Source organism: Poecilia reticulata, chromosome 20 (assembly GCF_904066995.2).
Source record: "Poecilia reticulata chromosome 20, P_reticulata-male-v2, whole genome shotgun sequence".
Lineage (NCBI taxonomy): Eukaryota > Metazoa > Chordata > Actinopteri > Cyprinodontiformes > Poeciliidae > Poecilia > Poecilia reticulata.
Window position 1 is genome coordinate 21,089,565 of NC_088849.1, and position 25,067 is coordinate 21,114,631.

Sequence of the window (25,067 nt, forward strand, 5' to 3'; positions counted from 1 at the left end):
AATCTTCGATTAAGGGGTAATGTTGTCATAGAAACAGGTGAGAAGCTGAGAAAAAAATGGAAATATGTAACATCCTAAGTAATAAACCATAAAAAAAATGTAAAAGCAAAACACAAGATAGTTTTTTACACAATTATGTCATCAAAATCTGCAGGAACCGTCTCTTTTTTTCAGCTACTTTCACTGTCATGCTGCGTTTTGACCACTAGGGTGTGCTCTTGTACAGGTTTTGGTTGCAGTTAGCATCTGAACCGGAGTAATCCTCCCATTAAAACCTTGCGGCGATGTTTCTTGTAGCTTCAGCTCAGACAGGAATCTTATTAGTAGCTCTTGTGTTGCATAAGCCTTTCTTTGTCCTTGTAGCTCTGCAGATTTCTGCTGCATCAACTCCAGCATAAAATACCGCATGCAACTGAACCAGAGGCCCATCCAAGTCCATCAAAATGGAGCCAAATTCCACTGTTTACAGGGAGCACCAGGACATTTATGACACAGATGGGCTGGAAGCTTGGCCGATGATTCGCCTGGCCTCTGCAAGCGTGATGTGAACAAACACTGACAGTTTGCTGTCGGCTTCAGCAGTTGATATGTTTGTAATTACTTAGAGCCAAAAGCAGCGGCTGTCAAATGAGCTAAGAAGATCTGCAAGTCGCAGGCCGACGTGATCCAATGGCTTGAGCAACTTATAGCTATCGTGGAGGAAATCTTTCCCCTGGGCGTCGTCTGTTTTCCTTTATCTCCTGCATAAATGAGGCTCTTTTTTTTTTTTTCCTCTAAAAAGGCACTTTAATGCTGGTTGTGCTGTTTGAGAATGCAAAGCAATTGAGATTCAGAGCAGCCTGAAGTTTGTGTGTATTTTGTGCAGCTCTTGGTGGTGGAGTCGGGTAATGATGTGCTGCAGGAGTTCAGAGATGGCTTATTGTTTCAGAAATTATATTAAAGCCCCGTGTGTGCTTATCTACATCAGTCATAACTCAATATAATTCTCAGCTGTTATGAAATTAGCTTAATGGGAAGTAGTTAATGCAGTTATATGGTAAAGTTACAGCCTTTCATATTAAGCACATTCCACACTTGGTAAATTTATTTAATAAAATAAACCTTATAATAAATCTGCTTCATGCAGTAGCGTTATCCCTCATCAGAAATTAAGCTGAAGATTTAGTTTTTACTTATTTATACGTAGTTTTAAAGTTGATTAGAGGCTGTTGGACTCTTCTTGTCCCAAAGACAAGTTACTCTGAGTTACTCTTCAAAATGGAAAAGACAAGAGAGCATGCTATTCAGAATGTGTTTGTTTTCACGAATCAGGAAATGGCTGCAAAAACCTTCAAATTTCACTAATGATTTTCCCTGATGGATTCTGGGAGAGAAATCGGCCCACAGCATCACATTTATTTCCTCATGTCCATGTTTTGCCTCAAAAGGTTTATGCTAATGTGAGTTTAGTCTGAAGCAAAGTGAAATGGATCTGTTTCATTTAAACCACAAAGAAACAGCTCCAAGGATAACAAAAGAAAAGATGAGGTTCACATTTAGAAAATGTTTAAGTTACAGTTATATTACAGATATTTCTTTTGCAATTTCTCATGTTTTGCAAATAAATAGTAGATTTTTGCTAATGTCAGTAGTTCACAGAATAAAAGCACAATGTTCAATTTTACTTAAACATATAGCTGAAAAAAGTAAAATCAGAGAAACTGATGATCTTAAGTGCTCTCTTCATTTTTTCCAGAGCTGTTATAAATAAACTCTTTATTGATCCCGATGGAAATGATGTAAATTGACAGGATGCACTAATCTATAATGAACAGCAGATGTCCCCACTTCACTCATAAATGCACTTTTATTCCATTATTGATCGATTCTGAATGCAGCACATTCAAAAGATGCCAGTTATAGTTAAAAAATAATGATTTTAGCCCAGATTCACAGCATAAAGGAGACGATGTTTAAAAAAAAAAAACCCTCTGACCTCCAGCCCGATGCATGGAGCTGTAATCATATTCTCTCCATTCTGTGGGATTTCACTCTTTCTTGGCTTTGAAGCCAGAAAAGTTAGAAGGAGACTTTCTCGTTGGGGTGTGATGTGAGAACCAAAGAGGTTTTAGAGTTATTGATCGAATCCTAGCTCCGGCCAAATGCTCGGCTTTAACGGAGGCTTGACTCCACCACACATCTAATCTTGTTCCAACCAAAAACAATTGTTGGTATTCAGTCCACAACGCAATAATGTGATATAGAGGAATAAATTACACAAATTCAGCCTGCTTTTGCACATTCATCTCCTTGGCAACACAGTCGACCTCTGCAAGCAAAATGAGATGCGCTTTTTTAGTGATGTGCTGGAGGTTATTATTAAATCATTTTTATCCCAGTGACATTGTTTGCACATCGGTGTGATAATAAGACCGGTGTTCCAGCTGGCAGTGGTTGAAACCTGGTGTTGAGTCATATTTTAAGGATTGTGGTTTAATCGAAGCAGCAGCGTTGTAAAATTCTGGTCTGTGTTCAAAAGTCGGCAGCATCCTGAACAATTTAAATGGTATTAAGAGCTACTGGGCTTTTATTTTATTTTTTATCAGTAGTTTGTCTTCATTACTAACATTATCATTAGTTGCTGTGAAGATAAACTGTTTTATGTCCAAATCTGGTGTTTTTATAGTTTACAGACACTGATTAAATGTCTAATTATCTAATTTAATAAATCTGTGTGTGAGCACTTGGTTTGATTAAAACACATTGATGGATGGATGGACAGGAAAGGTTTGTGGAGTTGTTGGATACTGTAAAAAAAAAATGTCGGTTCTTATCCTAGTTAATAATAAATCAGAGAGAACAGAAGCCCTGTGGGGTTCCCCACGGCTCTATTCTCAGCTCACATACAGTTGAAACCAGAGGTTGACATGCCCCAAATAAAAATATACACACCTTTTTTTCTCCCTTTCTGAAGTTAAATCAGACCAAAACATCTCATCTTTGGTCAGGCAGAATAACCAGACTTATTTATTTTTGCTAAATGCCACAATTCCTAGAGAGCGCATGTCAGAAGTGTACATACATTTGGTCAGAATCAGGGATAATTCTTCTGCTATAGCTCACAGAGCTGCGAAACTCCCCGAGTCCTGTTCATTCTTCGGTACTGTGTCCAGACTCCTGAAAATGTGATGTTAATTGGTTTAAATAACTGTTCAGCAAGAGGCTCTGTGTCCCAGAGATGAACAAAGAGTAGGTGTAAAATGTGTGAATAAACGGCAGAAGAAGAAAAAAAAAATACCTTCAGAAAATCCTGCCTGAATCTGGTAATTATTCTCAGAGGGGGAAAAAGTCCTGAAGAAAAACCTCTCAGAAGAAAAAACTAACACATAAAACCAGATTGCAGTTTGCATATGCAAAAGACATTTCCTCTGGTCTGTTGAAACTAAAATGAATGTTTTGGTCATAGTGACCATTGCTACATTTAGAGGGGAGAAGAGGAGGGAGCTGAAAACGGACAACCCTATTCTGACTGTGTAGTAGGGGCATTGAAACGCTGTGGTGCTGCAGGAGGGACTGGTGCACTTCATAAAACAGATGCCTGAGGAAAGAAGTGAATGCGGAAACATTGAAACAGCCTGGAATTTAACTTGCATTACAGCGGAATCTTCCAAACAGACAAAAAACAGAAGAAAGCTGGAAACTGTAACTTATAAAAAATGAACAATATTTTATTCTACCTGGTATCAAATAGAAAAAATAACTTTGCTTGATTTGAGATCATTTTTTATGTTTTTTAGTTTGTAGATCTATTATGCACTCCAACCTTGATTAGAGGGACGGGGGGGGATCTTGGTTATTATAAAATTGATTTTCGATGATCCAGTTGATATTACCCCCCCCCCCCCCGCTTTTCTCTGAACTACCAGAAATCGACGTTATAGAGTTGACAGCAGGGATATTTTTAACCTAAAATGCAGATTACTCTCCGTGAATGGCGCTGCGGGTCTGTCCGCGGAGGACTGTAGCCCGGGTCCGCCCCCCCCTCCCCGGTCACATCATGGTACGATCCGCGCTGAAGAAGCGCCGTCAGTTCCTCCGTCTGGCTGTCTGAGAGGCTGATTCACGGCACATTTCTGCCCCGGAAAGTCTCGCTGCACGCCGCGATCTCCTCTCGCCTCCTCCCTGCGTCTTGTTGTCGCTTGTCTGTGAAAAGCGCAAAGCTGGACCGGTACATAATGACCATGTACAAGGGGAAGCGTCGCAACCATCGCTGTAAGTTTTGCACGACGTCCTGAGCGGACAGGTGATCATCACTGGGGACATTTTCTCTGCGCTGCGCTGCTTCGCTTCGCTTCGCTTTAGAAGCTGCAAACTGCTTCAGGAGACCAAATATGAGTTGCTACTGTGTCTGTGTAATAAATTGATCTGCACTGAAGTATTTTTTGCTGCAGCCTGTATCGCACCTGCTTCTGCTTTTGTTGGTTTCATGTGCTAATTAAGACTACGGAGGGATAAACGATTACTTCTGTTTTTGCGGCTGCATTCAAAAACTGCATACGCTGCATGGGTTTTGGAGGGACGGGAAGTATTAAATTTCCACGTTTGTAGTGTGATAATTGCTTTAAAGGATAACTGTGGTTCATGGAAGAGGGATCTGTGCACTGCTTTCGCTTGACAAAAGGAAATTGAATCTGCAAACATGGACCGAGCTTTACCTCTTTCTGGTTCTGCACACATTTGAACAATGCACAGAGGAGTAAGAGAGACAAAAAAAGGCAAAAACATTCAGGTGTTTTCAAGCAGAAGAGGCGTAGACCCAGAAAAGAGTCAGATGAATTAAAGCTGTTTCCAGCTGCTTTTTAGGATTTAAAATTACCAATTATTTTCATGTTTATCTTTGCAAATTGCATACAGTCTAGTAAATTCACTGCTTAACTGACTCTCAGCATCATATGCAGCTCGTTCAATTTTCAGCCCATCCACAAGATCCTCCTCCAGAGACGAGAACTTCATATATATATATATATATATATATATATATATATATATATATATATATATATATATATATATATATATATAGGGGAATTGCAGGGAGAGCATGTTGAAGGGTGAGCAATGTCAGAGATGATCAGAAAGTGCCGCGGTGTTGCTGTAACTGATGAATGAAATGTGTTCTTAGAGAGAGAAGTGTGTTTAGAGTGTGTTTTCTTTCTTTTTGGCTTGTTTATCCGCCTGTACTGAACATTCCCCTGAAGCGGTCTGCGACTTTAAGAGTGCATCAGCATGAAACTTTAAAGGGCATATGTAACCATTTTCACAACTTTTTCTTTTCAGCGGTGTCCAGACTGATATTTCGTTCATTTCTATTTCCAATGTTGTTAAATATGTTGTTTTTTTTTTTTAAATAAAGGAACAAAAAAAAACCCATAAAATTAGCTGAAAAATCAGTCTGTGGTGAACACAGACTATTTAAGTCTGCAAGTGAACAGAGACAAAAAATACAAAACACTGAAGTTCTGGCAGCCATCAGACGGATGTTGTGATTTCTGCTCCTGTTCTGACCAGCAGTTTTATATTAGCAAGTCAGGCTACATGGAACCAGCTGAAAGCCTCACTGTTCTAATGATTAGTGATAATAACTGCAGCAAAGTAGTGAATCTGTCATGATAATATTTCAGACACACTGGCTTTCACTCCAGCTTTAATGCTAAAAGTCGGCCATTGGTTTTCTCATAGTTTTTCTTGTTTTATCTGCTACACATGTGGTTGAAGTCATGTAGAGCTGCATACTGTTTAATCACATCCATAGCAGATTATATCACAGCTGCAAAGAACTGCTGGGATCCGACGGTTGGTCATCAATGCAAAGTTTTGCATATCAATATTAAATTTTCACTCGATATGTAGTTTTAGTAGCTGTGATGCTAAAGCTCATAGATTACTCTGTGAAATAAAAAGCAAAAATTGAATACAATTAATATTTTTGTTGCAATTTTCAGCAATTCACACTTATATATTTTCCTGATATTGTGCAGATCTACTGTTTAGAGCAGCCAGAATGCTGATTTACAAACTGTTGTTCAGTAGATTAAGAAATGAGTGAGTGAGTGAGTGAGTGAGTACTGTCTTTAGTTGACAGCAGATGTTTTGTGATGAGACACAAAGCAGCTCATTTTCTTATCTGAGCGACTTTATGATTTTAAACAAACCCAGAGGTTGTTCTAATGGTCTGGCTGGTGACTGGTACAACTATCTGCTGTTGCCATAAACTTCCTTCTTTCCTCTTCTGTCAGCTTTCGGTTGTCTCTGTCATTGAATAATTTAAATGTTTGCAAGAGAGAGAGACCATTTTTGCTGGATAAGGAAAACTTTTCCAGCAAGTAAAAGTGCTTACCCAACACTTTTTTTCCTGTACTTGTTTAAAAACCACTGATTTAATTTAACACTAACTGTAGCAGGATGCCTGTCTTCCAAAACATTCCACATTTCTCTCATCAGCCCACAGCATGTTTTCCCAAAAGTTTTAGGGATTATGGGGATTACTTTGGCAAATCTGAGATATTCCCTTGTGGAGTTTAAGCAGAAAAAATAATTACTTTGTCAGTGGAAAAGGAGGCAGTTGTTTTGTATCTGTTCTTAATCGAGGCATGCTATGTTACTTTTTGAGGTCTTTCGTCCTACTTCATGTTGTCAGACAGGTTCTATTTAAGTCATTTCTTCATTCTACTGGTCTGTGAGTAAAGCTTTTGATCAAATTATATTCATATGTCAGAATGGCCTAGACTTGAATCTTAACTGTGGAACCTGGCAAGCTCAGTTTTCCATTCAATCTAACTGAGCTTGAGCTATTTAGCCAAGAACAATTAGCAAAAATGTAAGTATCTGGTTGCGCAGAGCTGTAACGTGTAGCGAAAGCTGGTTGAACAAAGTTGAATGGATGCCAGACTTTGCTTGAAAACTTTGGAGTTCTGTCACAAGCACAACCGACGGCTGATATTTGGGAAAATGTTTTCAAAACCTTTTTTAATCAAAAAATATAGTAACTTCAGATGCGTGTGGTTGGCAGCACAGACCAAATGATTTTACCAGTATGTACAGACTAGCTGGTCTAAAATGTCTGGGCAAGCTGCTAGATTCCCAGACAGATTTCCTCTGGGACAGTTTTTTTTTTGTGTGTTTTCAGAGTTTGTATGTGAGACTGTGCTGTCCGTCTCCACAGACTACACTCCTTTGCCCAGAAAAGCAGCGTGCATGTCCGTGGGAAGGCATGCTAATCAGGCGCAACACAGTCCACCATGCTGTAGCGGTTCGAGGGGGCAGCTCTACTTCCCTTCAATAAGCCACCAGCAATTCCAGGATTTAATCCGTTCCGAACATTTCAGTTCTCACGTAAAAATGCAAGTTGCAGCTACTTAAAAAAAAGAAAAAAAAAAAAACTCCAGCTGTGCCAAAAATCTGACTTCCTCCTTTCGGTTCAGTTCTGCACAAGCCAAAGGCAGCGCGCTTCTGCCTGTGCTGGAAATATGATTTCATCTATCTGTCAGAGAAGACCTAATGTGCCTCCCTTGTCGATGATGAAATAATGTGACAGAGCTGTCACAAGATGTTGCTCCCAAAGAGCCCTCGTCTTTCCCACCAACGGCATCATCAAGGCTCTTTGGACCACCAGCTGCCAGGACATCAAGTAGTGACACAGAAAGACGGAGAATTAATGAGAAACTGACATCTGTCTCTCTGTCTGTCTGTGTCTGTCTGGAAAAAAGAGTTGGCTTCCTCACAATGAGACCTACTAATACTCGGTTTGTTTTGGCTGTCATCTTTACGTCTTGTTTCCCACCACTAGCCTTCCTCTCCATGCTGCGCTCATCTGTCCTGAGTTTTCTGCTTTTTTACTTGCAACATCTGAGATATTTAAATGTAGTATTTTCCAGGTCTGGATTAGTAAGGGGGGGAAAAAAGTTAACGGTGCATAAAAAACGGCTTGTATTTCCAGACTATATTTTAACCTAAAACAGGCCCGACTTTTAAAAAATTTAAACTTCTGTCTTAAAGGTGACCTGTTGTGCTAAAACCAAATGAGCAAGTGTGCTAGAGCTCTGCTTGGGTTGCTAGGTGACGGGCGGAACTCTGCTTTGGTTGCTAGGTGACGGGAAGAGCTGCGCTGGGGTTGCATGAACTTATTGCCAAACACCAGCTGGGTGTTTTGGGATGTTTTTACAAATAGTTCAGACCCAAATGGAAGTACGAAAATGTCCTAAATGTAAATTTTTCATAGGTTCCCTTAAAATGATTTTATCAAACATAAATGAAAGTGAAATAGAAATATAATTTCCATCCATCAGTAAATATATTCTTGCATTTCTACATCTCCTCCTCTATATTCTCTTGTCCAACCATCCATTCTCCAGGATTTGTAAAGCTTGATCTTCGTAGAAATGCCTGCCATTATTTCTTTTTGAGCCTTTCTATTTATTCTGCCATTTAATTAGCAAAAAGGTATAAAAGCTGTGGAACATGGTGTCTGAAAAAGTATGAAATGAAATGTTAAGGACCAAGAGTGCTTCATTGTTCAGTGGCACAGGACAGCTCCTGGTGTTTATGGGTCACACAGAGGGATGTGATCTCAGACTGATGCTGAGCCTTTATCTGTTGAGCCAGCGCCTGCAGGTGCTGCGGGTTATGAGCCGGTTCTCCCAAAACATGGCCCATGCGACTGCAGAAAGGCACCGAGGGTACTGAAAGTGATTTTTGTGTTTTCTCAAATAAGTTTTAAAACAAAATGCTGAACACTGCAGCACAATGCATGCAGTTCAGGTTTGTTTTGGGGTTCAAAGTATAAATGATGAAATGCAACCCAGTGTTGTGCAGCAACAGGTTTAATTTAGCTATGGATAACTATTAATAAATGCAAAACTAAATGATGTATTTAATATATTAAATACAATAGACAAAGGATTTGATTTAAGCATTAGCATGTAATAACCAAATTAAGCACAGATACTTTAATCAACAAACTCGCTAAGAGAATAACACTCAACAATTATGAAACAACTAATAAACTACCACGAAGTTAAACAACGCAATTAAAAAAGTAAGAATAAAACCAATAGAAATGCTGCAATTTACAGTTCAGTGTGAACTGTAAAAGTTGATAAATCAGGTTTATTTAAGCAGAATCTGGTAGAGAGGACAAATTAGCTTTCAACCAACTTAGATTAGTTGGTGCCAAAAAGCTGTTGTGATAAACTCACACACCTGCACCAGAATATATAATAAAACCTGAACTATAGAAATAGAATGATATATAGTAATATCACAGTCCAGTAGGAACATATGTGTCTTTAGACTAAGGTTTGTATTGATGAATTTGGGAATGAGGCCATATTAGCTGTAAATTTATAAACATCAGACATCAAAACGATTAGTTCATAAAGCAAAGCAAGAGGTGAAGATAAAATAATTTTTCTTTAATAATTTGCTTAATTAAAAATCAACAAACTTTTGGACCATTCATTCTTAATCTAATGATCAATCACCGCAGTGATGGATTTTATTTTAGTATTTGAGGATTTCAAGATGGCGTCCTAAAATATATTAGACTCAAGATGGCGGCTTAAAGTAGATGTAAAGAAGCTAGCGTTTTGCTATAGGGATCTCTTTGAGCTCTATGTGTATCTTTACCGACAATATTTATCATTTTTGAGTTCCAGTACTGCAGCTAAAACAGTAAAAGCAATTTTGTAGACAACCAAATCAATAATAGTTAGTTAGCGTTTAGCTCGTATATTAGCGTGCCAGTTAACAGACGTAGTTTAGTTCTGCTTTAAGGAATATTTCATGCAGGCTAGTGATTAGACAGGAAATGAAAAACACCAATAAAACAGAGTTAACAGCTGCGCCGCTGTCCAGACCAGCAAGGCCACTTGCCTCATGAAATTACTTTTTCACACAGGGCCAAGTTAATTTGTATTCACTGTGGGTAGCTCTGTTTAGAAATGATCTGGGGGAAAAAAGCAAAAACAAGAAATCTGTAAGAGGGAGGAATTTTTTTTTTTTCATGATAACTGAAAATTACAAGAAGACAAAAAACAAGGTTATTTTTTTAATGTTATTCTTGTATCTTCTGTTCGATCAGTTTCAGCAGGTCAAAGCAACACAAAAAGCAGAAATTTGAAATTGACAACAAGCTCTGATTGGTTCATCAGATTTGGACTAGAAAGAGAGACCAGATCAATAATCTTAACATTTACCAGTTCTTTGTTTCTCCATAAGGCAAAATCCTGCTAATATTTCTTTGTTTGTATAGAAAAAGGAAAATGCTGTTTTAACATGATTGACATTTTCTTATTACTTGTCTTGCAGAGAAGAAATTTGTTCTTTTGTTCGGTGATAAATTAAGTCATTTCTCAGTTACTAAAAGCATAATCAAATCAAAACCTCTCAAATGGTCTATAAAAATAAATTGGGTCTCTGGAGCTTAAAGATAGCTGTAGTCGGTTTACATTGAAAGCTACAGACGATGCTAGCTTTATGAACTGGCTGCAATAAATGGACTGGAAACTTAATTTTGTGCTTACAGTGTTTTTGCACAGAAACTAAAGTGTCAGTCACAGAAATGAATTAATTAGCAAAGCAGTAATGGATTTTTTTCCCTCCCAGGTTCAGATGACGTCTTATCTCTGCTTTTGAGTAATTGTTTAATTTCTCTGTCCATAAAATGTAATAAAATAAATTATGAAACTCATTAAACCTTACACCCCGAGATGTCGTTTTGAAACTACTAATTTTCCTAAATTAATTCCGCATAAATTACTCTTATGTAGTTTCCTGAATTATTATGACAAATATGGACATATTTTAAAACTATTATAGTGCTGTATTATTTATTGTTCAGCAAATGATCTGAGAATTGGTTTGTTTTTCAGCATCTCAATAAATTTGATTCCTGTTGAAGTTTTAATACAACTAAATAAAAAAAACGTATTATTTCTTACACAAAGTGATATATTTTGAGTGTTTATTTATTCTTTAATTCTAATAATTACGGCTTGCAGTTAATAAAGCCCAAAAAAGTTTTGCTTCTCAGGCAATTTCCCCTTTACGATCATGTAAAATCCAGGAATTTGAGCCACGAAAAGCTGCTGAAACGAGTTAAAGAAACCAAGTTCAGAAAGATTAATCCAAGCATTCTATTGGAAAGTTGAGTGGAAGGAAAAAGTATGTTAGAAAATTGTGGGCACTCTATGTGTCCTTAGCACCTCTGCACCACTAGAGGCTAACTACAACAGGTATTAATATCTGTTAAAATAATTTATTGGTCTTAAGTAACAATAGATTTTTTTGAGAAATCAGAATTTTTGGTGTATTCAAAATGAACAAAATTCTTTTTAAACAACAAAATGAATCTATATCACTTTTTGAACAGAAATGGATCAACTTTGCGATTAAATTTCCTGACTTCAGTCTAATTTCACAGTCGTGTCGTGAAATAATACATCATGTCCACAATTGAAAACTTCAGCTTGAACTCGTTCTCCTCAAACGTTTGTTGTGATGTTTGATCTTCAAAGGATTGACGTGCAGCACCTTTGATATGCAGATAGCTTCCTGCTCCTGTCTTTTCCATGTAATTAGACCAGCAGTAAAACCAGCCTCTGTTGTTGCTGGGAGGTGTCGGTAAACAAGGCAATTTTCTGCCGATGCGTAAGATTTTTAAAATTCTGATTCAGGAAAATGTCGTGTTATATTTACTCTCCTGTCTGAAGGGACTGATGCATGTTTTCCTCCTAACTTGTGGCTCTGCAAGCAGAGAAAATTAAGAGTAAGGGTTGGTTTCTGGGAGAGAAGGAAGCGTGAGCTCTTGAGTGAAGCAGAAAGACCTTTGTCTACATCTCCAGAATATCGATAACACGTTTTATTGCCCCTGTGAGATTCAGTGAAAATCTGCCCTTGGAAATCCTTTAGTGGAGCAAAGATGAAAGCTTTTATGAGATCCAGACCCGCCACTGGTCCTCATTGCTTATTAGATGCTGCAATGTCTTTATCTCAGCCTCCTGCCTTCGTCACACACCTGTCCAGCTTCACAATTCAGCGAGAGACTCGTGTCAAAGACATCTGAGCTAAATCTGGAGCAAAGACTTATTCCCCACATCCCCACCTATCGCCCTCTGAACATCCATCTCTGTCGGCTCCTTTCTGTCTTTACTAGGGAACAAATTTGTAATATTACTTTTTACAGTTAATTACTGGAAAATAATGTGCTTCTTTTTCCTTTAGATGATTGGCAGCCCTTTCTATGCCCTGCTTTTTTCTTTTTTCCACCTCCACATTTAATGTTTATCTCATCAAAATGACTCCTGGCGCTTGCTTGGAAATGGGGGACATTATAAAGGAATAAAAGAAGGGAACATCGTGATATAGAGTCACCTTGCAGGGTTCATTTGAGACTATTTTTTCTTCTGTTTTTGGAAAAGAAAGGAGCCATTACTCATTCCTTGAAGGCTCTAGCTGATATGTCTCAAAGGTGGCTTATTGTAGTCAATCACTTGTGCTGCACGTCTAAAATTTGATGTGCTGCACAGGCTGTACTAAGGCACTTTAATCAGGTGGAGACAGACTTTCTGTACCTCATTAACAGCAGGATGCTCTGCTGGAGAAAGCCAATTTTGCGCATTTTTGGTTTTGAGAATTCAAAATCAGTCCTATGCATTGTACCATTAAAAAGTGAAGGAATATTTATAAGCATTTCATCAGTCTTCCTAAAAGCCAAATGGTACAGGAATGTTTTCATTTCATCCTCCAAAAACACAAAATCTTACCAAGCATTTAATCTCGTTTCTAGTACAACTATTAAAATAAGACAAAACTAACTTACAAGTACCTTTTCATTAAGATATAAGAGTTTATTTTACGGGGAAATTTTCTGCCATAACTCGATAGCATATATTTTCAGTCTGAAAGCAGGATTTTGTGTCTTTAATACCTGTGCTTATCTTTCCAGTTTGAAAGCAGGATTTAATTTAATTTCTTTCTTTCGAAAACTTGTAATTCTTGTACTCAAAACTTCTGCTCTCTTTCAAATATTCACTGTGTTCTCTCAAACATTTCTCCTCTCGCTCAAAACTTGTCTCTGCTCAGATCAAACCTCTGCCCGTTTGCAAATCATTTTCTGCTTGCACTTGGAACAGAAAAGTACCGTCGCCTAGCAACCTCTCAGCCAATAGAATGAAAGCGTTGTACTGGGTGCGTTTGTTTCCTTCTAGTTGTTTCCTGTGCAGCTACTGTCGGTTGTAGCAACCTGCACTAGAAACTAGACCAACATACTTGGTAGGACTTTGTGTTTTTGCAGTAATTGGTAGCCACTCTACTAGGATTTCTACTACTTTAGTTTTTTTTCTGTTTATCTCTTTCACAAATGAATGATGGTCCTTCATGCATCTTAAGACTTAAAACTGTACAGATAACTACTAAATTACTTGTAATTAAAAAATAAATAATCAAATCCTGCCTTTGCCTCCTCAAATGTACCCATTATTTCACCTGATTATGAAGCTATAATAGACTGAAGCCTCGGTTCACCATGGAGGCAGATGTTTCTTTAGCACTACAGAAAAAAAACCATTGTAATATATATTAAATATATAACGATATCTTTATAAGAAAGGTAAAAGCAAGGCGATGGCAAATGTTTTGGGGATTTTAACTCATATTTTCTTGTACTTGAGAGCAGTATAATTGATGAGTACTTTAAATTTCATGTATTTTTTATTTTCCTTGTCGCTTTTCAAGTCTTTAGCAGATTAGCAGAGAACTGGATGGTTTCTTTGTCTGTCTTTTTACTAAATTAGCAATTGGAGCATGGCAACTTGAAACAGGATTATAACCAAGCATATAATTGCTAATAATGAGCCTAGAATACTGCATAACAACATTAAACACACACACAAAGCCTCGTCTGATTTTAATCTTCAATGTTTGCCTCACTTTGGAAATATGTCCAGAAATAAATCTTTAATCTTTTAATGTGATTTCTGCAGAAACGCTAACGGTACAATAAATGCCGTTATGTTGCAAACATTCTCTTTGTCTTACTGGTCATTTTATCTGAAGATTAACTTAAACAGCTTCTGAATAAGCCTATTATAATACAGGAACATTTTTTTTAACTCTTTGATACCAAATAAGATAAAGCATGTGAAACAGCTGATAAGATTATTTTTTTCTTTTGAAAAACTGATTCTTCACCTGTTTATTTCCAGTCTGTGGATAAAGGCACACACACACACACACACACACACACATGAATTGCTATTGTCTCAATTATAGCCTCTGTTTCTTCGCTGCTGGTGTACAAACAGGTCATTTGCAGCAATGGAAACCAACAAAGTCAGTTGCCAAGGTGTTTTTTAGTAGGCTGAATATTTCTCTTATGGTAGCTTGACAGGAAAATTGCCGCTCTCTGGCTTACAGTGGGTGTAATTCCTAACAAGGTCATTCTCTTTCTCTTTTTGTTTAATCATTATGTAATGCAGGTGACTCATTTCGATTCTAATCCTTTTCTTAATAGAAACAAAAACCAAAAATGATATGTTTAGAATAGAGAAATCATTCATTAGAATTATGTTGGTTACTTGGAGCTGCAAACAGTTTCTGTTTCAGATGCTGAATGTTGCTATAGGCCTGAATATTTTTAAATATTCAGTTACTAGGGATGGATACCTGGAGCTAAAACCACTAACACAATTCACTGGGAGTTGTTTTATTTACTTTTGCTTTAGGCTAGCTTTTTCTTTAACTGCATTTTGTATTTTCTCAGGTTATTTTTGTTAAAATATGTTGATCTAATTCATGTTTATGACGCAAAACAAAACATCTGTGCTTTGTATCCAAATCAAAATTACACATTTAACTATTTACAACTGTTTTTTTTTTTTTTAATTATCGATTAATCGTTAACTTGAGTATGCAGACTCGGAAAAGGTCATTTTCTGAAAGAACAACAGAGTTAGAGCATAAATTTGGCCAAAACTGTATAAAAAATAAATATATAGCTATGGAAAAATTAAGAAACTACTTAAAATATCAGTTTCTCAGATTGTAAAAGAATGCTGTGTTATTGGATTTTTAGCCATATGTGCGTGTTTTTTTATTTAAAAAAGGAATTGCTTTGTAATTTTTTGCTAATTTTGTGTAGAAATGGCTAAAGTGGTTAAATGAAATACCTGCAACATGTGCCGATTTCTTAATCCGATTTGCATGAATAGTCTATAGAAAAATAATTATTATATAAAATAATTATATATTTAACTGAATCACAAATAAACTGTCATTTCTGGATTTGCAAAATGAGCCTTGGGAATCTTTAAATCTTTCAGTAAACACCTAAACCGCCAAACGTGTGAGTGCTGTCGCTGAAACAGCCTCCATCCATCCCCTTCTGACCTTCTGTTGACTCCTGCTAGCCATCGCCTGTTAGCGCCGCGCTGAGCCTCGGGCTATTAGCTGGTGTTCTCCTTGTTCCGTCTGAAGGAGGGGGAGAGATTTTCAGAGAGGAAGATGAAGCTGCGGAGACGGAGTCGGATTTGTTGTGGATTCCCCCGGTCCGACAGCTCACACTCCCTCCAGAAATGAGATTTGCATTCCCTCCATTCACTTTTCTGTTTTTGTTTCCAGTAAATTGTCTTGCATCTCGGCTTATAGCCTCGATTTATTGGGGAGCGCATCCTTTTTATTGTGCTGCTGTTTTTCCCTCCTATTAATGAAAGGAGATGGGAAGTAGGAGCTTTCTTCAGCTGTGCAGGTGTCGCGCAGAAAAGGCCCCGCAGCTCTGAAACGTCTCGTAATGAGCCGCCTCGGTGTGAAGAGACGGAGAGACGAACCGCACCGTCTGATAGGGGGGGTGATCGAGGTTAGATATCGTCTTTTGTGAGTGTGAAGGAGACGGAGGAGACGTTGAAGGATTGGGTGATGCTCAGGTTACAGAAGGATGCACGAGGAAGAGGAGAGTGAGGGAGACAGAGATGTAAGGCAACAAATGAGACCAATAAAACACATGGGCAGCTTCCTCCGGGGAGTCACGGATCCTTGTTTTCCTGACAGAGGAACACAAGCCTGTCTGGGTGATTACTTACACTCCGTGGCTCGGTCTTTCCGCTGCAGTTTTACTCTTCTTTTTTTTTTTTACCCATAACAATGTTCACTTAAAGAAACAATGCTCTCCTCGTCGCAGTCTCTGCTGACGGGCGGGGACCTTCCTTTCGAGAATAACAGTAAAGGAGAATCGAGCTCAAACCTGCCTAAGCAAGTTGTTAGGGCATCAAAATTCACGTTGCATCATGTGCACATTTACATAGCTGCGAGCTGGAGCTGTCTTTTTGTTTTTAGAGCAGAGACAGAAACCTTAAGAAGCTTCTTTAACTTATGCAGCACCACAGACAGCTCCATCTCCTTCTCTGGCTCCCACAGCTGCACATCGAGCTGCCAAACAAGACAGGACAACAGAACAAAGGGAGGAAACTAAGTAAAGAAAAAAAACAACCAGTGTGGTCACTTACCCAGGGAACTGCTCATACATACGCTGGGGAGAGTTTGTGGCTGCAGGGGAGCAACGTGTTCAGAGAGAATAAACTGCAGTCGGTCTTCACAGCACGTCCAATCCATCTGTTCTTTAGCTCATCAATTCATTTATCCATCTTTCAATCTATTAATAATCCCATCTATCAGTCTTATCCTTTTGATCCATCGGCTCGTTTATCCACTCATTAGTTCATCAAACCAGTGTCTCTTCTGCCTGTTTCTGAAAGATGTTTCTGAAAAAGAAGCGATCGGTTTTTGCGATCCTTGCAGAAAGGAATCCTGAATAAATGGCCTCAACTTCTGTTCTCACACCTGATCGTCTGGTAGACTTTGTACGATTGTAGACCAAAGTTCGCTTTTACACTCCACTGTGTCAAACGATCCAAACCCTTTGAAAATCTTGTTCCACCCCCTCACCTGTGGGGTGCGCTGCACCAAAACCCCTTAAGAAGTCACCGAGTGCAACTTCCTTTTCTTCATGAAATGTAAGCATAATCGGAGTGGCGTAAGATTTTAGTGGTTGTAGGATTTCTCTTTTGTCATTTCTCCCGCTGGCGATGGACTCATACTTTTGTTTTGGTTGTATTTACCCAGAATGCTCTGAATTATAGTTCACTTTCTGCTTTTGAAGGGGTTTCTGGTTTGCTTGGTGTTCACATCCATTCGAACTGAACCAGGGTTCACTTCAACCAAACCGAGCCCTAGATTCAGAGTTTGATCACACATTCACACTTCCCCAAATGAACCAGTTTCTGGTTAAACCAGCTAAAGTTCAATTAAAGCGAACTAAACGGGGCTTGTGTGAATGCAGCCTCATTTTTAAGAGGGGAAGCAGAGGTTTTACTCTTCATCTTGTGTCTAAAGTTGATCTCAGACGCTCAGGAAAGAAGCTGCCTGCAGCTGTCGTTCTTGAGTTTCAGTTCTGATCCTTATCTTGTGACCATATTTGAGTGTTGGAAACTAGAAGGTCCAGGAAATCTTCACCTTTCTTCTCTGAACTCTGTGTTTGCGCCTCACGTTTCCTGACGGCTTCACTCGGCGAACGTCGAAGCTGTTGCAGCACCGTTGCCTAAAATCCCAACACAGAGCAGGAGGGATATGAGGCACACGTTGTTTACATCAAACTTGTTGAGTCTGGGATTGTTTTTAATTGCTTTTGGGGTTTTGGATGATATAATTGCCACGCTGGCTGCCTGGCGCTAATTGAAGGTTTGCCTCCGATGTCGGTAAACCTCCAGGTTAATGAGCAAAACTGTAATTATCTTGTAAGTCGGCACTGAGGTCAAACTCTATCAAGCATGCTGACACAAAAACACGCTCATCCGGTCGTTCCACTCTTAAGTAGTGAGCGTACAAAAACACCCGGATTTAATCTCCTTTCCTCCGGTAGAAGGAGTTCGCCAGCAGCTTATTTCTACCCCAGTGCCATCCCACTCTCAGGGATTTGGGCGCCTCCTTTTATTTGGCATCGGAAAAGCAGAGGCATGTACATATTTAAGCAAATATGTACAGCTGGAAGGCTAAAAGTGTCAGAGAACGTCTTTAAGGTCTATAAGGGATTTATTCTGAGCTCTTATTTAAAATAACTTTACAACAAGGTTTAAGTTTCTTTGCAACGTTCATGACAATATTTCTGTTAAGTCATTAACTGGAATCGGTTATGAAGCAGCCTCTCGAGTGCTTCTGTGAGTGTGATCTCGGGGACGACATAAAAAAGTAGAATATGATGGGATTCTTGCGCTGCCTTTAGTCAATTTACAAGGAAAGCGTTTTCTCACTTTTTGCTTCGACTCTTTCATTTTTCACAGCTTTTATTGCATCATGTTAACATTTAAAAGAGAATATTTGCACTGCCTACATTACATCTTGTGCATAAAACTTTAGCTCACTTAATACAACTTTTAATACTGATGCTAAAACTGCCAGAAAAGGTTCAATAAAATTAAAGCTAATATTCATTTATTCAATCTCAAACATTTTTGTGCATAAATAATATATACATGAACAGAGAGAAAACAGAATATTTTCAATCACCTTTTGTAAAGTAAATCCTAATACAATTCAGGTGAGGGAAGAGTGGCATCTCCACAATTTTATTAAAAATAATTTTTTTAAATTAAACTGACATTGCATTTTTTGTGCCTTTTATCTCCTCGGTTTAATCCTTTATCATCTTTATCATATGCTCATAATTTTTGTCGCTGCTTATCTAAAAGGTGCATAAACAATTGCTTCAGACATTATTGGCTGTATGGAAATTAAATTTGGTATCCAAAATAAGCAAAGTAAATCTAGATAATATTGAGCGTGATCATTGTCCGTAAATGACGTGTATGAAAACAAATCTTCTCTTTTTACAGTATTTGAGTCGTTCCCTTATGGCGTAGAGTTGAACGTCTTTCTGATTTTTTTATTTTTATTTTTTAAGGTTTGTTCAGCACCGTCGTCATAATCCGAAGCCGTTTCTCTGAGAGATGCATTTTAAAGTGAATACTTTATTGTCAGTTTACTCTTGTTTTTTAGATTTTATTGCATTTTGAGCAGTATATTGACAGGAAATAGGCTGGAGAAAGAAGGATGAGACATGTGGAAAATGGTCCAAAACTCAGGATGACGGCATCAAGGACTTCAACCTCTGCACATTTTCACTATTTCTCTTTTTTCTTCTTAGAAATGTAAGGTCAATAAATTGAATCAGGTGTATTTTGAAGCCGGGGTGATTCAGATTCATGCCAAATAAGTGGCCTTACAATCAGTGAAGCATTTATCAGAAAATGATCAGAGCTGCCTGATAAAAATACTATTTCTGGAAGCAGATTTTGCAGAAATGTGGGAAGTTTTTAGACTCTTCCACATTGTCTTCATTACAGCCCAGATTGAAGGGTAACATTTCATTTTTGCCGTGTGGAGTGTTATCTGTGTCTTTTCCTTCAGTGTACCTTGACTGACGAGTTTTTTCTCTCTTTGTTCTTACAGACATAAACATGGCGGGTGAGCCCAAGCCTTACAGGCCCAAAGGCGGCTCCAAGCGGCCGCTCTCAGCTGTTTACAGGTACGACTCGTTCTCCTTTCAACATTCAGCGAGTTCCTTCACCACGGTCATGAATATTAACCTGCTTTCGCATCCGGCTGCTACTGCTGATGTAAATCTGCTGTAATCTTTAAAATATGAGGATTCCTTATTATGCTTCCCTCTTTCCCCTCGTTTGAACCTCGCATTTCCAATTAACGGCATGATTTTTGCATTTCTGAGGCCTGACTTCAGTTTATACAGCAAAAGCAGCGAAAGCTCAGAGGAATTAATGTTGTGTGAGCTTCATTAAGCATGACCCCGATTTTCTGCCCAGTGCGCGTTTCATTTTGTGAAGAACCCTGACTGCATGTTTACTGGCGTCTAACGTGACAAAGGTCCAGATTTGTTTCGTATGTTTTCTCATACTTTCCCTAAAGTTAACAATCCAACCAATTAACTCCTGCTTTTATTGTCAGTTTGTTTCTTTACACGTCTTATTTAACTCATTTATCAGCTTGTGTAGTGTTGCCATGGATCCTCATTTGCATTTTGCCGCTGCGAGAAGGATGTGAAATGGTAATTACAGACCACAAAAGAGGGAGATTTCTCCAAAAGGAAACGACATAAATCCTAATTTAAATTCCTGCATGAGAAACTGGACTGTTTTATTTTCAATCTTTTTTCATTTCAAGCGCCATCCACATTTTTAATGTCCTAAAGTCATTTATTTTCTCTATTTCTGGAGTTTTTTTAACAGCATGAAACTTCCACAGTACATATTAATAAAACAGAATTACATTAAAAGTTAGTTCAATGTTCTAGTTCAGTATTTCAATCCAAAAAGAGGAAAAAGCACAATTGTCAAAATGTTTTTCTAACCTTTTTGAAATAGCAGAAAATGCAAAAACAAAGAGATCTATTAAAACTTTAAGTAAAATTGAATAAATAAGCAATTTCTGGTAAGGAAATTGCAACAATTACTCAGGCGAATGTGAGACAACATCATTTCTCATCTAGTTTGTTTTCCTTCTGAGATAAAAGCTGACTGAGGTTTTTAGTAGCAGGTAAAGGACTGAAAAATTTCCAAAAAGAATATAAAAATATCCATTCCATTGCATGGAAAATAAAAGCGTACATGCAGAAATCCGGCTAGTCAAATAAGTTTCCCATCTGTCCACAAGATGAAAAAAGAAAAGTCTCCAAAAGCCCAAAATGGCTTCACTGAACCTACTTCATGTTGCTGTTAAAGCTGCAGTAAGTGACTTATTTTTTACATATTTGTTCAAAATGTCACCATGTTAAGAGACGAATAATCTGTGTAAAAAAAAAAAAATAAAAATAAAAAGTCCCAAGTTATTACTTGGGAGAAGACAGAGAAGTTAGATTTTAATTTTTTCACAGATTATCTGTCTCATATTCTACTGTCAGGACGTAGTGACAGTTTTAATAAATATGCAAAAAACATATTCTTAATAAAAGTTTTAGAAAGTGCATGGCCTGAAAGCTAGCTTTCATCTCAGGTAAGCAACGAGGAAACCACGAAGATTTTAATTTTTTTACCTGTGATGTAAATCACCTTGATATGTGAACATTTCTCAGTATAGAGCTGAATATTTAAGGGTGTGAGGGTAAATCTTTATAGGACAGAATGTGTGTTACACACAGTGTTTTCTTTCTCAGTGCGATAATTATGGCTTACAGCAAATGAAAACAAAGCCGCTGACCTTACAGAGAGTAAGAGAGTTTTTCTCTTTGTCTCTTCTGTTTCTCTTGTAGTGGTTACGAGTTTGATTATGAATACTACAGGGATGATTTCTACAGCAGGTATGCATCATCCGTTTTTATATCTTAAGATTGTCACTACCTGTCACCCGAGCCAATCCCATCTCGGTTAATGTTGCAGGAAGGTACAGCTGAAATACAGGGAAAGAAAGTATTTATAATCCTTAACATTTGTCATGTTTTATCACATTACAACACAAACTTTGGTGTGTTTTATTGAGATTTTATGTGAGAGACCAAGACAAGTTGTCAAATCTTACAAGTGCAGGGAGTTTTTACTGAGCCTACTTGTGGGATAAATCTCTACCAGCTCCGTACATCCAGAGGCTGATTTGTTTTCTATTTTATTGTGAAATATCTCCAGCTTAGTCAGATCAGATGGAGCGTCTCAGAGTCTCAAGTCAAGTCCACATATTTTCAGTTCGCTCTGGACTTTAACAGGACAATTCCCATGTATTTAGCTCCATCTATCTTCCCAGTTCCTCAGGTTTCCCTGTCAATGCTAAAGGCTAGCGTTCCCACAGCATGACGTCACGAAAATGTGCGAGTTTGGTTGTCTGTGTGCTGTTCCTCCCTCGATGTTTATGCCCACAGTTTAAACAAACTCCAGTTTGTTTGGGGAGGTGTGAACGCGCAATCGACCAATGATTAGCTTTCAGTCCGCCTAAACTCTGCGGTCTCGGTTCGTTTGAACTGAACTCTGGTGCAGTTTGAACATGGAGACTGTGGACTACAGCGCACGGCATTCTGGGTAAATGCAACCAAAACAAACGTGAGTCCAACGCGCAACGTCTTTTGCCAAAGACAAAAGAGAAATCCAATAAATACTCAAATTTGGCGCTACTCCATTTTTGTTTACATTTTGTGGAGAAGGACGCAGCACTCCGTGTCTTCTTCTGTAGTTTTCATGTCATTTCCTTCAGTGGTTCTTGATGCAACGCCGCCACAGGCGAGGAGAGGAAACTGATCATTTGACACAGTGCAGCACGAAAGCGAACCAAATGAAAATGTAACAAATGTTGTAATTTTGGCTAATCTTTGAGGCCTTCGCAGAACCATTTTTGTTTTGTGTGGGGACCAGCAAATGGAAAACCATCTTTTTTGCATCCGGCTGATTAAAATTCTCCGTCTAGTCAAATACAGTCACTTAAAAACAGAAACTGTCATCTTCTCAAAATGGTTGGACATGTGAGCGCCTGACTTAAACACGTTGATGAAGGAACGTTTTGTTTTCACTCGTTTATGCAGCGGCGGCAATCAGAGCGCTTATCTGTGGAGGCACTTTCCATTTTCTAAATGTCAGCCGTGTTGAGGTTGAGCTGCGACACCATTTGTAACTGAGAACAATCAAAGATGACGCCCTCAGTTCACATTTAGCTCCCTCTTCTTTTCATCCTCGTCATATCCAGAGGATCTGTGGAGTGGGAAACTCTCATCCTTTCAGTGGTCTTGGAAACTCGACGACAAAAAAACGGAAGATATTGGTAGATATAATCGGTAATTTCTGCCCTTTGTTTCCCTTTGCCGTCTGAAAAACAGAACCGAGAGTAAATCTATCTTGAAATACAATACAGGGAAAAAGAGTCGACTTTAAAAAGAGCTGATATGAGATAAACCATAGAAACTCTTTTTAGCTCTAATAAATGGGCAGACTCAACGTGATGGAGCCTCTTGTGATTTACAGAAAAGTATAAGTGTAATAATACAGGTTTTTCTTTCTCTCAAGGCTTTTCGATTACCACGGCAGAGTGGCCCCCCCACCCAGAGCTGTGATCCCCCTGAAACGCTCCAGGGTCATCGCTCCTTCCTCTCGCCGTGGGAAGACTTCCTTCCCTGTCAAAACATCCTCCTCTTCTTCCTCTTCATCCTCCAGACCTCCAACATCATCCTCCTCCTCCTCAGGTGTCAAATGTACGTACAACGAGACTTTTCTACTCCTCCTTTTTTTTTTTTTTTTTTTTTTTTGCACCAATTACACTCACGATTTTTGCAAGCTGTGCTCCTGCAGTTTAGGACAAGCTGAAGCGAAACGCAGAGCCGACTCTGGTCGTCTTTCCAGCCAGACTGCACACATCTGGATCTAATTTGCTCCCCTAATTAACTCGATAGGCATTAAAACATGCTAGGTGTAATTAAAGCGAGATTGAGAACATCTCTGTGGGTCAGCTGTGCTTTCCCAAACATTAGTCTCTATCTATCTACTGTAATTGTTTGTTTCACAGTTGGCAGTCTCGCCCGGTGTTATCAGCGTTAGCAGCTTGGTGAGTTCTGTCAGGAGGACTCTGCTGCAGCTGCTATTACAGCCACGAAAGGGGAAAAAAGCCAATCTCCTGCCCTCTTTTTGGGGGGAAAAAGTCAATAAATTCTCTGCTGTTTCTAAGCTGAGCTTCTGTATATCGGGGAGACTAATTTTCCATGAAAAGTCCTGGTTTGTATTGACTTTGACTAAGGGAGAATACATTTAGGATATCTAATCCGTCTGCTGGCAGGTTAACCTGTAATTAATAATTCACCGTAGGAAAACGAGGCAAAAAAACAAAAAACAAAACAAAATACTATATTTTGCTTTAGGTGCATTTCCACTGCAGGAAGCCGGGCCAAATCTCCCAAACAAAGGAATAATCTTTTAACCACTCTGAAGTAAAAGTTTTATCACAATTTTTTGTTGTACTATTGTGATAAAAACGACAACAAGAAGTATTTGTTACTTTTTTAGGTAAATATATGGCTGCGACAAACAATCTTGGAAAAACATCCATTTGTAAAATGCTTCTTTAGGTCACAAAAGGAAAAGTGAATTGTGTTATTAAAATATATACAGTGACTTCCTCTAATCATATTTAAAAATATATTGATATACCTTTACTGAACAGTGGAAGCAAAGAAGGACAAATCATTTTATTACACATTGTTGTAGGGGTTTGTAAACATCAACAATTTGAATTTGAGACAATGATGAATCAAAATCTTATTATGTGAAATTTATCATAAAAAATATAAGTTCTCTGCACTTGGTGTGGAGTTTTGTGGAGGGATTCAGTTCCTTTCAAATAACATTCAAAAAGACTCTTTTTTTTTTATTCATGTATTTTAAGAAGCTACTCTTGAGTAACTAATTATATGTTTTTCTAGCGAATATCAAATTTATTAGGTTAATTCGTCTTTGTAAATTGAGCCTATGAGTGTATTTATGCACGGCCCTCCCCTTGTGCCTGTTTTCCATCTCACTGGTTGCTGGTCTGTGACAAGACCACCATGCACACACACACACACACACACGCACGCACGCACACACACACACACACACTTCTATTTTAAAGTTAAATGCATATTTTTGGACTTGAAGAAAGCATGAGCACTGATGCACTTGGATTAGATTCAAACTCCATGAAACAAGATGCAAGACCAGGATTTTATCTGCATTCTGATGCGTCGTGTTCTGTAACATAAGCCTGCCTGTGTTTGACCTTGGTTACCTTATGTGGTTCATTTAGGTAATGAGTCACTTTTTATCGCTGATCATTCTTAGTTGTCACTGCAAAAAGTTTCATTCAGATCTGTGTTCTTGATCTCAATCAAAGCAGAACATTTTCAGCTTTTCAGGCTTCGTGTTCTGGTAGTTTTGTTGTAAGGAAGTGAGGCAATAATGGAAATATTATACAAAGTCTGGAGGATTTGAAATAATGAAAAAGTCAGGTCAGGACTTTTGCTGGAA

The 25,067-nt window shown here is 38.3% G+C and overlaps 1 protein-coding gene across 4 annotated transcripts in view; it reads left to right on the forward strand.

Moving 5' to 3' along the window:
- Window positions 1–25,067, forward strand: part of ralylb (RALY RNA binding protein like b) — a 126,515-nt gene that overhangs the window by 77,501 nt on the left and 23,947 nt on the right. For 2 of the 4 annotated variants that reach the window (XM_008396538.3, XM_008396539.3), the window contains exons 3-5: window positions 19,534–19,609; window positions 21,347–21,394; window positions 23,079–23,263. In XM_008396538.3, the coding sequence (XP_008394760.1) occupies window positions 19,534–19,609; window positions 21,347–21,394; window positions 23,079–23,263 (309 nt within the window). Of the gene's footprint in view, window positions 1–4,005; window positions 4,252–19,533; window positions 19,610–21,346; window positions 21,395–23,078; window positions 23,264–25,067 lie in introns of those variants that run through there. The other 2 variants (XM_081602039.1, XM_008396540.3) reach the window with 2 other exon arrangements.